Here is an 18,128-nt window from a genome sequence, read left to right on the forward strand (position 1 = left end):
TCTTATATTCTTTTCAGTTTGGGACATTTATACATCAACAGTATGGAACAGCTTATTTCAAAGCAATTTGTGGGTGCTGCCTTTGTCTAACAGAGTTGATTATAAGTTGATTCATAAGAAATCCACCAAGTTTTTTAAAAGGTTTATATCAGCTTGGGCTGGAAGGGACAGAGACACTAAACTCTGACAAGAGGACTTTAGAACCCCATCTTCATCAGGCAAACAGCAGGCTGGGACTATGACTGAGCTGCAAACACATACTGCTTTTTACTGAAATGGAAGAAAAACTCAGAGAAAAAAAACAAAAGTCCAGAAAGCAGAGTGTGAATGTCACATCACAGTGGACAACTCCTCTGCAGCACAACCAAGCTTTAATTAAAAAAAAAAAGGCTACATGTGCCTGGCTAGAGTTCAGACCTATCATGAAGCAGTGACTGCTACAGCCTCCCATTTTCCACTTGTTCTTTTTTTTTAATCCTTACCCAAGGACACCTTTTTCTTTTCATTGCTTTTATGAAAAGAGTAAGGGAGCGAAACATCCATGTGAGAGAGAAGCACAGACTGGTTGCCTCCCATACATACCTGGACAGGGAGTTGGCGCCCAAACCAGGATCACAGCATCCGGAACAGGAGTCACATGTGCCTGCACCTGGACTAGCGATCAAACCTGCAACCCACACAGGTGCCCTGACCGGGACCAAACCCCATGCTCCAACCAACTGAGCCAGACCAGCCAGGGCTCATTTTCCGCCTGTTCGAAATGGAAGTTGCTATACCAGTTATCCTATCCTGTGTGTCTAATACCAGTTATCCTGTCCTTGTTTTAGGAAGAAATCAATCCTAAGATGAAAACAAACAGGATCTTAGGAATGACAGATTCTACAAGAAAAGTGCTGAATCCTGTGAGTGGACTGCAAGGTATGCATTTTGTTCGGCTCAGGAGACTTTAGTTCTTCTTTAGTAAGTTTCATCTACATTTTGCTTAACTGAAGATGCTACCTACACATTTCCAACATAAGTGAGGCATCATCTTGAAATCAAATCTTAAACCTGACATACTCTGAAATTGTAGTAATTAAAACACACAGATGATTAAGTTAGGGTTTGTTGAAATTCTGTTCTAGTAATTGAATATAAATGTAGCTTTAGCTAACCATGTGATTTGGCTCAGAGGGGGCCAGCCAACCAAAGTAAGACAGACCTGGACCCCCTGCTCAGCACAGTGTGGTCTGCTCTAGAGCATTTAAATGTCATAGTCAGCACAGCTACACATGGCAGTCTTGCCTCTCCTCTTCTGCTTTTAGTCCTTCTGCCTAAATGACCTTATCTAGTAGTCTCATGACTTTAAATACCTAGAGACTCCTAAATGTGTCTCTAACCTCGTAGGAGCCCAATCCACTGACGTAACATATCTCCACTTGGATGTCCACTGGACATCTTAAGCTTGATCTATCCAAAACAGAACTACTGACTCCCGTTCCCAAAAGCTACCTTTTAATCAGACTGTATAGGTAGGTTCTCAGCTTAAGACTCCTAGCAGATGCACATATATGTCACCTACCTCAGGCTGCCAGGTCCTGTATAATGTGGATTCTGCCTACTCTTCTCGTTTTATCACCCTCTTTCTTACTACTACCTAATTTCATTGGTCTTTCAGTTGTACAACACCTGGTACTTGTCCCTGCCTAAGTCCCACTGTTACTTCCTGCTGCCATCCTCTCCTTTCTTGCCATTCAAGTGTCAGCTTAAATATCATAACATAGAGTTTATGATGAACAAGTTTTTTAAAATCATGGGATGCACAACCATACAGCTTCTGGTGACACAACCTGAACCAACTTTTCATACACTTTCTTCTCCCACACACTACACTTCCTCTCATTAGAGAATGGTATCTACACCACACCCAGCTGCGGGCAGCACACTAGGAATACTGTATTTCCGTAATTCCTTATAATCCTACACATTTCCAAACTAACTTTCTAACATCTCGGTAAAGCTTTTTTCTCTGCTTTTTAAACAGAATTTTATTTATTGATTTGAAAGACTGAGGAAGGGAGAGAAAGAGAAATACAGACTTGTTCTTGCACTTACTTATGCACTCATTGGTTGATTCTTGTATGTGCCCTGACCAGGGACTGGATGCACAAGCTTGGTTTATATGGATGATGCTGTAACCAACTGAGCTACGCAACCAGGGCTCTTTTTTAAATATCAGAGAGGCATTTTCTCCCCACTCAATGGAAGTAGCCTCCTAGTCTCTCTGGCACACTATCTTATATTACTTTCAAAGCACCAATCACTATCTGATATTGGAACATGTATATAGTCTGTCTCTCCCCTGGAATATAAACTTCCTGAGACCCAGGACTTTGTCTCTTGCTGACCACTGCACCCTAGTTCCTGAGACACAGTGGTCACCCAGGAAATATCTGATGCAGGGTTGAATGGAAATGAGAAATAGCAGAGGCTTTCTCTTCCCCACTGTCCCACAACAAGGGTGCTAATAAGAGTAGGGATATAATGCTCAATGGTTTTAAGCAAAAAATGTCCTCGGTAAACACCCTCTATAAACTATCCTTCAATTTAAAAAACTGATGGATGTGTAGCACAAAAAAATTAAGTTCCCAGACATCATCAGCTTTTAAAGGGCCTACTTTTGTTAATTCATAGAGCAACTTTCCAAGTACATAGTCCAAAACGTAAAGGAAGTAACTTCCACCTTCTACCCCACACCTCTATGCCCAGAAATGTACCTGCCCGCCTCTAAACAACTCCTGAAGCATCTCTCTTACTGGAACAGTTCATTAAAAATAGACAAAATAGTTACCTTACTTTTTAGTGTATACAACATACTTGAAATTTTATAAAATTCAAGACAAAATAATATGATAAACAATGCATTTTATACATTCTATCAGTAGGCTACTGGCACATCTCAATCAAATCTCTTATATTCATGAAGAAAATCCTCTTAAGATTCAGAATAAGGTCAAATAAAAAGGTCAATTTCTCAGAGGTTTGTAGGAAACCTCTAGATTAAAGAAAAGACTAGTTTCCTATGATAATCAAGAAAATGTCTAGAATCATTAACTTTAAAACCACCGCCGTCCTGGCCATTCCATCAGCTGTCTGAAGGGCCGTCTTTAGAGCTCATTCTGACGTAACCAGGAAAAGGACAGCTTGATAAAATGTTCCCAGGACGGGAACCAGCAATATTCCTGTCACACGCTTACACAACTAAGAACCTGTGAGTCACGGCAACTGGTCACAAAAACCTGTTTTACTGGTTAAAAACGAGTACTTAGCACACCTGCACACTCTTGCACATACAAATACATGTGGGTATGTATGTGTATATAGTGAAGTTTCTATCACTCCTGATAGTTTTGTTTTAAAGTATTTCCAACTTTATTTTCAACTGTTCCCCCTTTTAATCTATTATTGGTTAAAAAAAAAGGCACTGGATGCCATAAAGAAAGAAAACCATTCTAATGCAAGATAGAATTCAGTCCCTCACCTCCCTAAACCTAGAAAACAAATTTATGAAAGCCACGGGATAAATATTTTATTACAGACGACCCATGGAGGTCACCTTCATGTGTACCGTGATCAACCATCTAAGAGGGAAAAGGAAGGAATAAAAACCATAAGAGAATTAAGTTCAAGACGAGTCCCAGAGCTGACTCTAAGGAAATCTAGGTCCTTCAAAAGCATTCTGAATCCATGTCAAATCAACACGCAGGACAAAGAAACTGAAGAACAATCAAAGCATGCTCCGCTCCGCAGGTGCCCCAGTGCGGGAAGCCCGCACGCGCCCGAGGCTTTGTGGGTGGCGGCGGCGGCTCCCCCCTCACTGCTCCGAGGGAGGCTTTTCAAGCATGTCTGCTGCTGGATTCTCATGATGCCTCCCGCAACCATACTCAGAAGAGATCAAATCCACTTTAAAAAGAATATGTTCCTGAAAAACATCCTCTATTCATCTATTCCCTTCTTAATAGAAACTGTTCAACTATAGAAAAAAATTTTAAACTTACTGTTTCAGAAAATACAGTTTATGATATGCAAGTTTTATTTTTTTTAATCATGAGATCCACAACCACAAAGCTCCCAGTGACATTACCTGAAACCAAATCCTCATACATTTTCTTCTACCACACACCACACCAGCTCGGCACACTGAGAATGTATTCTATAATTCCTTACTGCCTCTCACATTCCCAACCTAACTCTCTAACATCTCAGTAAAGCATTTCCTTTTTTAAATCAGGTCAAATCTGGTTTAAACGAACAGGAGAGGCCTTTCCTAAAGGCAACGGGGGGTAAACTCAGCCAACAGCAGGGCAAGGACGCAGCAGACAGACATGGGGAGGAGAGGCGGGAGAAGTGCTCTCCCTGTGCCCCACCTCCACTGGCCTTGCGCACGCTGTCTAGGTGAGAGTTCTTTCCTTCACTAACGTTACAGATCACTTAGTGGGCAGTGATAGAAGGCGGTAATAGAGTGATTGACGGTACACAATCTCTCCCCTCGAGGAGTTTCCAATGACAGGGGGGATATTACTTAACAGGCCAATACAATGCAGATTTCTGTAATAAGTAATGGGAGGTAGCCTAGAATCTTTCTGGGAGGTGAGGGAAAGCTTCAGGAAAGAGGCATCAGAGATACCTCAAGTTCATGATAAGAAGAGTGGAATTTAACCAGGTGAAAATGAGAAAGGGAAAAGAACGAGAAGGATGACTAGGCAGAGGGAGCAGCAAACACATCCCTCTGAGGCACCGAGCTATAAGGAAGGAGTGCAGGTGGTTAGGTGTAGCCATAATGTACCTGGACTGTGGTTTAACAAGAGCATGAGTGGGGGGTGGGGAGAGGGGCTGAAGCGTCCCACTGCAGGAGAAGCAGCTCAGGAGCAACCAAGGGCTATTGTGTCTTGAAAGACTTTGGAGTCCATCTCAAGGAGTTGAGATTTTTCCCTCAGGGATCCATTAAAAAATGTTTAAACCACAGAGGAGACATCATTCAAGTTGCCTTTCTGAAGAAAACTACAAATGCAGTGGGGAAAACACTGGAGGGAACGAGAGCAAAGACAGGAAGACAAATCAGAAAACGATTACAGAAATCCAAGCCCAGGAGCTGGCACTGAAAAGAGAAGTCAGAGATGGAGACTGGCTCCAGAGAGGTGAGTAAGTGACCATGAGTCCCGTTTACAACTGCTGTCCCAGCTCAGTTATTAACAGTGGCTCTTTTCACTCTCAAAAGTAATCTGTGTTGGATGGTGAGTTATATAATCACTCTAGCTATTAAGAAGGAGAACTGACAGGACTTGGTGACTGGTTAGCTATGGCGGGGAAAGAGATGACTGAGTTAGGAATGACACCCTCACTTGAGCGAGCAGAACAGCGATGGCATTCTGTAAGGTACCAAACAGATGTGCATGCAACTCAGTGATAGATATTGTACACAAGAACTCCCTGATGGGTACACAGGCAACAAACAGTTTTAAGGAACTCAATTCCCAGATCCTCGGCTTCCATGCACAGTCTGTCTTAAAGCTGATCTACCTAAGAATAGCCCTGAGATTAAGATGCAAATTCTCCTTTCCAGTGCACCCCCTTTCACAATCTCACCTTTCCTGATTTAAAGGAGAAAAGCACCATTCACCCAGTTCAGTCTCTCTATGTTGCACTGCCCCAGGATGTAAAAAGTCCAAGAGAGTAGAAACATAGGAACATTTTAAAATACCAATGTTGGCAAAGTTGCCTTTACTGAAGACACCATAAATTGTCTTTTCCTACCTGAAATATATTTCCGGTAAGCATTAGCCAAGGTGATAAAAACATGGTATCTGGGCCCATAATTGGGTCATTTTGAATGCAGTTATATTAGAGTAGGGCAGCAGAGGATGTCGTGATTTTCATTTAATGATCTTGCAACCTACATTTCCAGCTAGAATTAAAATACAAGGTCTGTCCAAAAAGTAACCAGCCACGTAATGTAAAAAATAAAGGCATTTATTGAAGAAGACACAAGATACAAGAAACACTGTACTCAGGACAATGATGCCTCAGTCCCCTTCAAAGAAGGCACCTTGGGACCTTACACAGTTCTCCAAATTGCCATCAGCTGCCCCATTGTATTTTCCTGAATCCAGCATGACAAACTTCCTTTTTTTAATTTGGAAGAGGACTCACATTATTATTTACACACATCTTATCAGCCATTATGGCTGCTTGCCAGAACATGAAATTACAGAAAGTAAAATCTCACTCAGGTCACAAAATACAATAAATCAGGATACAAAGAACACCATTACTCACGGCAGAGTCAGCCTGCTAGTGCTCAATAGATGAGGATTATTTTTGCTCAGAAACACTCAGAGCATTTGGGGCAGAGAGAGGGATATAAACATATACACAATTTAGCTTATATTTTTAAAGGAAACTATTTCAGAGACAAATAGTGCCAGGAGAGACATCATTAAATGTGTGAGCCTATACCAGGTAGAATGTAAGAGAATCAGGAATAAATCTGCCCTGGCCAGGTGGGGGGGGGGATACTCTTTGCATGTATCTGCCATCATTTCGTGATGGGCGATTCATGATCACGCCTGCCTACACTGCATTCAGTGACCAAAAATGGCATGACCCCATGCCCCACCCTCCCTATTCACCTGATCTTGTCTCGAGTGACTTTGTGTCTTCAAAGGGTAACCTGTTGATACAGAAGAGGTAAAACAACAAAAATCCGGCAGAAGTACTCAAAGGCATCAAAAGTGATGAGTTCATAAACTGTTTTGAGTAGTGGGAAAAAAGTTTCAATAGGTGAACTGCATCAAATGGAGAGTACTTTGAAGGTGACTGAAGTTTAAACATGTAAGAATAAATACACATTTTTTATAAGTAAATTCCATTTTGGGGGTCCTCCTTGTATAAATTTCTGTTGCTGTTAACAGAAATTTATCATCTTACAAGTTCAAGGGACAGAAGTTCAAGATGGGCTCACTTGGTGCAACAGTTTGTGTCCCCCACAAAGTTCCTATGTTGAAACCCCAATCCCGATGTGATGGAATTTGGAACTGGGACCTTTAAGAGGTAATGAGGTCAGAGTGTAGAGCCATAAGAAAAGGCCAGAGAGCTCTCTTTTTACAATGTAAAGTTATATGGCAAGTCAGTTGTCTACAACCTGGAAGAGGACTCACACCAGAATCCAACCATGCCCTGACCTCAGATTTCCATCCTCCAGGCTCCAGGAAACAAGTGTTTCTTGTTTAAGTCACCCAGTGCATGTCAAGTCATTACAGCAGCCTGAACTGACTAGGACCCTGGGCTAAAACTGAAGTGCAGGCGGGGCTGTGTTTCTTCCAGAGGATCCGGAGAGAACCCAACCCCCCACCTTTTCCAGCTTCTAGAAGCTACCACATCCCTTGGATCAAGGCCCCCTTCCAGTAAATGCATGACTCTGACCTCTGCTTTTATTGTCACATCTCCTCTTTTACTCTCCTGCCTCCCTCTTTCATGTATTAGAACATTTGGAATTATACGGATCTTACCAGATTGTTGGGAACCGCCCTGCCTGGTTTCAGAAGCCATAACCCCCCTTGACTAAGGCTGAATGAAAGACCTTGGGGCCATAAGCCACTAAGGAGACAAAGCTTATCTCCCTGGCAGGGACACCGCCTCTGCTCCTTTTACTCACCCTGCTTGGCCCAGGGTAGATGACTAATTAGCCAATAACAGGTAAGATACCTCAAGGGAGGGACAACCTAAGACAAGCATGGTCACAAAGTGGCCCTCAGGGAAGGATTTGGGGCACTATAGAAAAAGGGGGTGATGGACCCTTGCCCCTCAGCTTAGACATAGCCTGAGTCTTCCTCATGTGACAAGTCTCCTAATTTCTTGACTGCCTTACTCTCCTTGCCTGACTTAAGCCTGAAACAATGCCGGAGGGTAGTGCAGCCCTGTGCTGGAAACGGCAGGTTCCCTGGGGTGATCAGGACTAAGAAAAAATGCATAAAATCCTGTGAAACCTGCTCTGCTAAGAATACCCTCAATTTTCTGATAAGGGTCCAAGCATAGAATGAGTTTGTTTCTCAACGTTTTATACCCCTTTAGCTAACTGACCCTGACTCAGAATAAGCCCTCATAGTTCTTTGAATGTTACCTATTAGTTGATCCTTACTATCTGACAAGGGTTGATGACCTTTACCTGAACCCAATAAAAGCCCATTGAGGAACAGGCTCCTGGCCCTTCTCCTTTGAGAGATATGCCAGCTTTCCTCCCCAAGCAGATCATATCTTCGTAGACTTATTCTCATCTGTGGCAGATTGGTGGCAGGGGACGGGGACAGGGGGGGGGACGGGGCTGAGGCCCCCCCCCCACACCCAATCAATCCAGGATAATCCCACCATTATAAAATCCTTAATTTAATCACGCCTACAAAGTCCCTTCGGTTTTACAAAAAGTGCATGTTCACAGGTGTTAAGAAGTAGGACACAGAGCACAGAAAGCTGGTACCCACTCAAAGTAAAGACACACCAAGCTGAGCTGCTGCATCAGACACCGTGAGGTGTTCCTGCTGAGCCAGCAACTAAACTGGTGAGACATAGAACTAGAATGCCTAGAGAGAGCAAACTTTTTGAATGCTCTACTGCTTTAGATTAATGATCAGTACTTTCAGAGAATTTTAAATATTGACAGCTAATAAGTGGCAGGACCATCAGAAAAATCTGGATCTCTTTGACTCCCATGTGTGTTCTTATAATCCCTGTGACAGACTGCTTCACATCCACCTTAAACTGATGCTGAGAATTTTCTCTAAGTCAAACCAAGGCCCTGATATAACAGAGCTACCTCCCCCATGCAGACCAGATAAAGAAAGAACCTGATGACAGGGGCCAGAGCAAGACAGAAAGCAGGCTTGATGCCCAGACTAAATGCTTTCACGTTTTTCTTTAGGAAAAGGAACTGCAAGTATGTGAACTTCGTGGTGCAACTTTAAGAGATTGCTTTATAGAAGTATGCCTGGGTTAACACATGTCGCACTGTGTAGATTCAGTCTCAATAAATGTGTCTTCATGGAGAACTGTTTTTATTTTCTAGAGATCCTGTAACACACCCCACTTGAAAGGTGAAGTTAAGAAATGATGGTGCCAGGAGTATTCCAAATCACATTAGCTGGACTCCTTAAAGAGAAATTTGCTTTAACTAAGTCTGCCTGGATCTTTCTCTTCACACACAGGTAACTCCTGAGTCAATGCATTTGCTACATGAACTTCCCAGTTACAATTCAATAAAATTCATATTTTTCCATCTAATAATCCAGACAGTAAATTCCCTTTCCCTAGAACTCCTGAGACTATGTGAAAAAGAGAGGAGGTTCCACTACAAGACCTGCCTGTATCAGACATTCATTAAATTATTGTTCAAGGACCCATGAACTCCTACACAAAGGCCAAACTAAAATACTTTCCTGCCACAAGATCAATCTGAGAAGTAAGCTTATTATAAAATGCCATTGAAGTCCTCTCAATAAACATTAATATGGGAATTGCACAGAAAGAGAGAATTCCTAGTACCCTAAGCACGCAGAGTCTCTTTATCATGCATGCATTCCAGTCAGGGCAATACAGTGGCTGCAAAGTCTTGGAAACATGAAGACTTGAATTTGAATTCTGGTCCTGGTACTTGATAGTTATGTGGCCTTGGGGAAGTTGCTTAACCTTTTTAGCTTCTGTTTCTTCATCTCTAATGGTAGGATAATAAAACCAAACTTGTACAGGTGTCCTGAGCATGCAATGACCACATACGGAAAATCTTCAATAGCACCTAGTGCACTGATCCCAATGACGGTTATGGGTAATGATGAACTGTCTAGATCCTCCAGGGCAAGAAGGTTCCCTGCCGTGTGGGCTCCATCTCTCCTAGGCACATGTTGATCAGGCTCTCGGGTAGCTGCCTGTCTTCTCAGACAACATGCACTAAACCTCCAACGTACACATAAAGCCCTCCCTGACCCTTCAGCCACTACCGGTTCAACTCACTTGCTTATATTTCACACGCTTATACTTTGACCATAACTGGCTGACTAGCAGTGCTGCAGGTTACCCAGTCCCACTCGACTCCCCATCCCGACCACGGTTTGAGGCATAACCCCAAAGCATGATCATTTGCTAATGGAAGGGAGAGCCCAGGGCTTTGCATGGACAAGTGAGCCATCTCTTCTTTCCTTGTTAATTTTCATTCCCTTTTATCAGCAAGAGCTCATCCCACTTTCTCTTTTTATTTGCCAAAAGGGTAGACCTAAGGGTAGACTTTCTTAGAGCCTCAAAGTCTTCTCTATGGAGGTCTTAATTACACTATAGATTGTTACACAGGCATTTCCTATCAAAAATAAACATGAGGATACTGAAAAACACAAAGCAACACACAAAATCCAATCTAATGGACAGTAATGCACACTTATGGAAATCATTACTCTATTTTTAAGGCAAGTATTTTTTACCATGTCTGTGCCTTCCCAGCACAGGGTTATTCCTTAAATGTATATTTAACTTAAGTAACTATGAGATACTTACATTAAGTAACTATGGTATACGTAGGGCTGCTCCTACTAACATAGAAGACAGAAAAAAATGAATTTGGGTTTATCAACAACTTCCCTAGAAACTTCAAGTTGTGCCCTGGACCGTGGCCCTTCCGCAGCGAGAAGCCTACCTGAACTGCTCCTGAGAGAAATCCAAAATCCTGCCTCAGCACCCAGGAGGAGTGAGTCAGGGATAGAAGCACGTGCCCCCGCCCAGCCACGCTCTGTCACTCCCCCAGAACTGCACGCTGTGACGAAAGGGTCACCTGGAGGAGGGCAAGTTTCCACAACTTATTCTCATGCCTTCCCACAGTTGAGAAGGACATAAGGCAGTCAGACACCTGAACATGCAAAGACGACACACTGTTTACAAATCACCTCTGTTTTACCTGAGTTCACCAGAAAAAAAATCAAGAGGTAAACAATTTCATTTTTTCATGTGATTTACACACCTGAATAAAAAAAATTACTTAAGAGCTTTCCCCTTCTAATTATGTAATTTATCTTTTCCTAAAATGCTTGTACTACAAACACTATCACGAACGCCAAACTTTAGGATAAAGTAAGAAAAAAAATTGGGGAAGTTCTAACATAAGCCCTAGAAAACTCTGAATAAACCATTGATACCAACTGGTAATTCTCTTATAAAGATACAGGCCATGTTTGAAATGTTCCAGCTTTTCACATTTTCCTCCCCTTTGGAAAGGAAAAAAAGACACAGTCTATATAATTTTAGCAAGACAGTCAGGTTTTCCAGGCAAGGTCTGACATATGAGATAAGATGAGAAAACTACATTTTTTTCTGCTAGGAAAAATGTTATTTCAAAAACATGAATATAATACAAGATCTCATCTACAGCCTTCAATCTAATCTTTCGGTAGAGATTTACAGTTCTGCTGTATTGATGCATGGCCTGTACGGGACAGAATTCAGCAAACTTCTGCATATGCCATTCCCTTCTTTTGAAGTATGCATTAAGGACTACTTGCCTTTAGAAAACTATTCCTTTCTATGGAAAACTAACCAACACACCCAGCTTTTTCTTCCTACTTTGTGAAATCCTCCTATGAATCAGAGCGGGTTGTGAAACTAGCTCAAGAAAAATCATGACTTATCACCATCAGTAGTAACGTTCCATTTGCCTGCCTCTCTCATCCGAGCACATTACTGAGACCTGGGCTGGAAAACAATACTCAGCCACTCACGTCCCTCACTGGACAGACAGACCCCAGATGACCCAGTGGAGGCTGGAAGAAATGATGAAGGAAGAAGCACCAACATTTTATGTCACCAAGAAGTAAGCAGCATGAAAAATAAAAGCTACATCAAATAGGGTATTTTTAAGGTAAGCATGTATCCATCAGGGCTCAAGGTCTTTCTTAGACTAAAATAAAGGTCAATAATGAATATCCTCTTGTACCTCAAAACCATGACCTCTACAGTCTGTCCTCTGTTTATCATCTAAGAAACAGCTTCTCAGCCTTATAACCACAAACAATCCATACTAACCAATGTAGTGAGTTTCTTAGTAACTGTCATGCAACAGTCGGGAAGAAGTTCTGAGTCAAAACCCTTGTGAACAACTGACGTCAGACAGCAATTACTTTTACTACTCTAACTCCATCAAGCTTATGAGTAAAAGCCTCTACTTATTTTACTTTATACTTGCTTATCCCACTTCTAAAACTTAGACAGCCACCTCTTTACACTGTATATATTCCTTCTCTTTAACTGTTCGCTTTCTTAAAAGACAGTAACATCTGTCACTTCAAGAGACCAGCCACTTGCCTCCTAACACATTACTCAGTTTACTTAGTCCTCCTAACGGCACAAATGGAAAGTACTTGCCATGCATGATACGGCTGCAAAAATGGAAGCCAGGTAAGCCACGTGTAGGGAACAGTACACACACGCAAGTTGTGAATCCTGCAGCTGTGCAGACGTTTGGCAAAAGAAAAAGAATGCAAAGAAATTAGCGAGGGAAAACATGTTTAAGGTTTTCCAAGTCATTCTCATTTACAAGGACCCTAACCTCCTAAAACCACAGCAAGAAAGACCGGAGGCAGAGCGAAATTTAAAACCAGGAAGATTTAATACGGAGTCACTGTACTCACTGTCTGATGGCTTCTGTCACAGTATCGCAGCCCGAAATAATCTATCTCCACGAGGTTTACGTGACGGAACACGTGGTCGAGGACGACGGAACCTTTCGTTGACTTCTGCAAAAATAATGCACAGTTTTATCTTTATTTTTAACAAGGTGTTTTGTCATTCTCAGTGGGACACAGTCACAGTTCTCATCTTTTATTAGCTTTGCTCACAACGGGAGCAATTTTATTAGCCCACAATTCCCTCTATTAAGTGTTGCCTTGGTTACAAAGGAAAAGGGGTTTTTTAAGTAAAGTGTATTAAAGAAATTGCTTTGGAAAACAATCTTAAAATTGTAGTGGGTTTTAAATTATTACAAACTTATTTTCTTATGGAACTGAAAATTATCTTCAGGACAAAATTCTTGATGGACAGCAGGATGACAGCCAGTGGGGGGAGTCAGGGGGTGCAGCAACTGAGCAAAAAGAAAAGAGGACTCACGGACATGGACAATAATGGAGTGATTGCTGGGGAGGGCGTGGTGAAAGGGACTAAATGGTATACAAAAAATACAATAAAAATTAACTTTTTTTAAAAAAGAATCTTTTATAGCCCTAGCTGGGTGGCCCAGCTGGTTGGAGCTTGGTCCCAAACACCAGAAGGTTGCAGGTTTGATCCCCTGTCAGGGCACATATCTAGACAGAGGATTCAATCCCTAGTCCGAGTGTGAATACAGGAGGCAACCAATAGATGTTTCTCTCTCACACTGATGTTTCTCTTTCCCTCTCTCTCCCCCCGCTCCCTTCCTCTCTCTCTACAATCTTTTAAAATATCCTCAGGTGGCCCTGGCTGGTGTAGCTCAGTGGATTGAGCGCGGGCCTGCGAACCACACGATTGCGGTTCGATTCCCAGTCAGGGCACATGCCTGGGTTGCAGACCAGTTCCCTGCAGGCCAGTTCCCAGCAGGGGACGCACAAAAGGCAACCATACATTGATGTTTCTCTCCCTCTCTCCTTCCCCCCCTTCCCCTCTAAAGATAAATAAATAATAAAATATTTAAAAAAAATATCCTCAGGTGAGATTTTTAAAAAAGCTTTTATATAAAGAGTGTCTAATAAATTCATCAAAAAACATATTTTAGTTAAAAACCCCATAATCTTTCACTTTAAGCCATTTTCAACAAGTGTTACTCTCACAATACAGAAGACATAAAATTTTAAATAATAGCCAAGACTTTTATTTTCAATCCTCAACTAGTAAACCCATAGATTAAAGATGTCAATTTTAATGTTCTAAAAAGCCCTATCTAAAATCATTTACCGTATCTCTTTCACATAAGCAAAAACATGAAGAAAGCATTCCCTTTGGCTGCTCTATAAAAGCTGACGCCTATCTAAAAATCTCATTTCTCTTCTCCCCCTCCCACTACATACACAGATTCTTGAAATTAAGATTCTTATCATCTAACAGCTTAAATACCAATTATTCACATCTATGAGATAAACACTCAACCAGCAAGCACTATTCCACATACCACATTCATCTTGATAATAATCCCTGTCAATGGTACACATGCAGATCGTGGGCATTTCCTTTGTTTTGCCCCATCGCTGGCAGCTATTACAGGATAGTTTTTTTTTAAAAAAAAAAGGTCCCCAAGAAGCCACGCGTTGCGTAAATGAAGTAGGGCTTTGTCCAGTGTCGTTTCCTCCCAGAGACTCAATGCTGCACGCTCACTCCTGCGGGTGAGTACTCAACACTGCGTTGCTTTTAGAAAATGAATTCGTAACGTTAAGAGAAATGTTTTAATTAAATGTATCATAAAATGGGCGATAAAAGCACACATTGGGAGAAGATAGTTCTTATTTCACATCCCATAGGTATTTTGTTTTCCTCTAACTTGTCTTGGTTGAACTTAATGGGTCCCTTTTCAAAATCCATTAGATTTATAAACAAAAAGCACTTCCACGATAGACCTTTTCAGGCTGTTCACGTAATAACACCGCCACATTGAGTAAATACATCTTTGTGCTCAGTACACCTATGCCATCAGCCAGAGTAAAAATCTAGAAATTACTCATGTGAAGGACACGCATACTTTAGATTACAATAGGCACTGCCAAAAGACCATTACAATCCATTCGATGAAAGTATGTTTCCCCACACCCTTGCCAACATTTGGATTGAGCAAAAATTTTCCAATCTAATTGAGCAAATAAAGGGGAAGGAGGTAACTGCTCTATCATGTGCTTGCTAATCAATTGCATTTCCTCACATTTGGGTTAGGCATTCTCTACCTAACCCAAAGTTTATGAGCAAATTCTACTAAGCACTTCTAATACAATTTTACTTAGTATAGTTAGCTCTTCATGCTGTCTGGAAATTAATTTTTGTGCTTGTGATAAGAGCCTACTTTTGTTTCCAGGTGGAGAAGCAACTGCACTGTTTTTTACCAGAAAGGCCATCATTTCTTTGGATTTGAAACAACTTTATCATCTACTAAAAGAACCCTCACCATATCCCATGTAATTATGGGACTATTCCCATATAATTATTCCTGAACCAGTCTTCTAAGATTTTAATGAGTTTATGGTAGTTTAACTTGTTGATATCCATCATTCTTTTTCAAAATTGTTTTTGCCAATATTTAGACATTTTTCTCTGCTAGAGCAAGTTTAGAACCGGCTTACCAATTTAATAAACAATTCTGTCGGGAAATCTGATGAATTAAATTTAATTGACAGACTTAGTGGGGGAGACATGATATTTACAAAGTAAGACCCATATGGTTTTCTTTCATATCCTTCAAGGGAGTTTTATACTTTTTTTCATGTAGGCCTTATAAAATTCTACTTGGGCATTGTGGAAGGCAGAATTTATAAAGTGGTTCCCACCCCCAAAATATATCCTGCTCTAATGCCTGGAATCCGTGAGCATGATAAATCTCACCCCTGTGACGGGGTGACACGTCACAGGATACAGGCCTCAATATAGGGACTTATCGGAGTGTATCTGCCCTAATCACTTGGGACCTTACAAGCAGAGCAATTACTCCCACAAAAGAGAAAGGCAAAGAGGAAGTAAGACACTCAAAGCATAAGACCACCTGCACAGGTACTTGCCACTGAAAAGATGAAGGGGCCACCTGAGAAAGCAGTGCAAACAACCTTAAGGAGCTGAGAGCGGAACCCAACTGACAGCCAGTAAGAAAATGAAAACCTCAGTCCTACAACCACGAGAATGGGGTTTTGCTAACCATCTGAGCCTGGAAGCAGATTCTTCCTTAGAGCCTTCAGGTGAGAGCCCAGATGACCAATACCTTGATTTCAGCCAAGAGAATAAGCAGGGAACCCAGCCACACCATCCTAAACTTCCAACCTACAGAGTGATATGAAAATAAGTAGGGGTATGTTTAAGCCTCCAACTTGTGCTAAGCTGTGTTACACAGCAATAGTAAACTGATATAGGCTTATTCTTAGATATTTTATAGTTTTAGTTATACCTTATATTACTATCTGAATGGCTATTGCTAGTGTACTGGAAAGCAACTGACTTTATTACATTGGTCTATTTCCTGCCATCTTGCTAAACTCTTATTAGTGAAGAGTTGTTGTTTTTTCCCTTGATGTTAGAGAGAGAGAAAAACATTGATTGGTTTTTCCACTTATTCATGCATTCATTGGTTGCTCCTTGTATGTACCCTGACCAGAAATCAAACCCACAGAGGAGCTACCTTGCCAGGACTAGTGAAAACAGTTTTGGTCTACGGCCCTGACTGGTGTGGCTCAGTTGGAATTGGGGTCATCCCACAAAGTGAAAGGTCGCTGGTTTGATTCCCAGTCAGGGCACACACCTGGGGTGTGTGAGAGGCAACTGACTGATGTTTCTGTCACACATCAATGTTTATCTCCCTCTCTCTCTCCTTCCCTTCCCCTCTCTCTAAAAATAAATAAATAAAATATTTTTTAAAAGACTTTGTCTATGGAGTCTTTTCAAAGAGTAAATGTTCTAGTTCTTCCATTTCCAGAATGCCTCCTCCATATTTTTCTTCTTCTTCTTACTGCATTAGCTGGGGCCTCAATAAAAAATGACCGAGAGTTGTGAGAACATTCATCTTCTCTTTTTCTAGATTTGAATGGAATTACTTCTAAAATTTTACCAGTAAGTATTAGAATGACTGCACCATAGTCCTTTGTATATGCCCTTTATCAAACAGAAGTTTCTTTTTATTCCTGCTTTCTGGTCTTCTTATTGGTTTTGATCTGTTTTGATTTTTAATCAAGAAGGAGTGATAATTTTATCAATTTCTTTATGGGAATCTGAGATGATTACATGGTTTTTGTTCTTTCATGTGTGAGTAATATTAAAAGAGTTTCTCATGTCCACTATTCTTAATAGAGAAGTTCCCATTTTAGTTCTTTCGTTTTGGGTATAATATCAAGCTCCCTCACTATTTGGAGAGGACTCCTGCTTTGTGAGCCTTCATGGAGGCAGGATCCAGACTTCCTAACACCTGGCAGCTGGACCGAGACACATGACCTGGGTTCAGCCAAGGACTCTTTGACTTCTGAGTAAGTGATGAAAAGGTGAAGGAAGTATTAAGAACTCACTCATCCAGAGGTGGAATCAACTGTGACAAAGAGTAGTAATAACGAATTCCTGAACCAGGTTTCCTGGCATTTTTGAAATACTAAAAGGGAACAGCCAGGCACTCCACCAGCCTCCACTCCCTTGCCCTGTAAGAGCACTGAATATGTACATTTGGACCCAAGAACCACAGATCCTAAGTAAGAGTATAGGAAATTTAAATTGTATACTATAAATATCATTATGAATACAAACTAGTTTATCTTAGGAACGTGAGTGCATCAAGCAGAGTTCTTTTTTTTTTTTTTTAAGATTTTATTCATTTATTTTTAGAGGGGAAGGGAAGGAGAGAAACATCAATGTATGGTTGCTTCTGGTGCATCCCCTGCTGGAACTGGCCCCTGATGGGAACTGGCCTGCAGCCCAGGCATGTGCCCTGACTGGGAATCGAACCGCGATCGTCTGCTTCGCAGGCCTGCGCTCAAGCAGAATTCTTGATTGCAAATAATAATAATTGACTCTTGCTAAATAACCATGATCAGATTTACTGGAAAGAGACTCAATGCCTTGCAAGTTCTCTAGATATCACCTGATGGTTGTTTGGGTCTCCTCCTAATCCCCATATATCCATAGCCAGTAAATTGGGAGCAATCCTTAATCCATCATTACCTCCTTCCATAGTCCTGCCCAGGTTTTGGAGTATGGTTTTCAGTTTCAATTGTTTCACATTTGCCTTTTGCCTCAGGAATTTTTTTTTTAATAGTTTCTGGCCGGCTGAAATCAGCCTTTCTTATTTTTCCAGGCTGCTGTGGAAAATGCACACATATCTTTCCTATTACCTCAAAATATTTCTGGAAGGCTAGCATATGAGG

General features: G+C 41.3%; 1 protein-coding gene across 6 annotated transcripts in view; it reads right to left on the reverse strand.

Moving 5' to 3' along the window:
• Positions 1-18,128, reverse strand: part of EPB41L4A (erythrocyte membrane protein band 4.1 like 4A) — a 248,493-nt gene that overhangs the window by 131,849 nt on the left and 98,516 nt on the right. For all 6 annotated transcript variants that reach the window (XM_053665307.1, XM_053665308.1, XM_053665311.1 and 3 more), the window contains exon 2: positions 12,696-12,800. In XM_053665307.1, coding sequence (XP_053521282.1) covers positions 12,696-12,800 — 105 coding nt within the window. The remainder of the gene's footprint in view (positions 1-12,695; positions 12,801-18,128) is intronic.

The sequence above is a fragment of the Artibeus jamaicensis genome, unplaced genomic scaffold, assembly GCF_021234435.1.
Source record: "Artibeus jamaicensis isolate MK-2021 breed Jamaican fruit bat unplaced genomic scaffold, CSHL_Jam_final contig_402, whole genome shotgun sequence".
Lineage (NCBI taxonomy): Eukaryota > Metazoa > Chordata > Mammalia > Chiroptera > Phyllostomidae > Artibeus > Artibeus jamaicensis.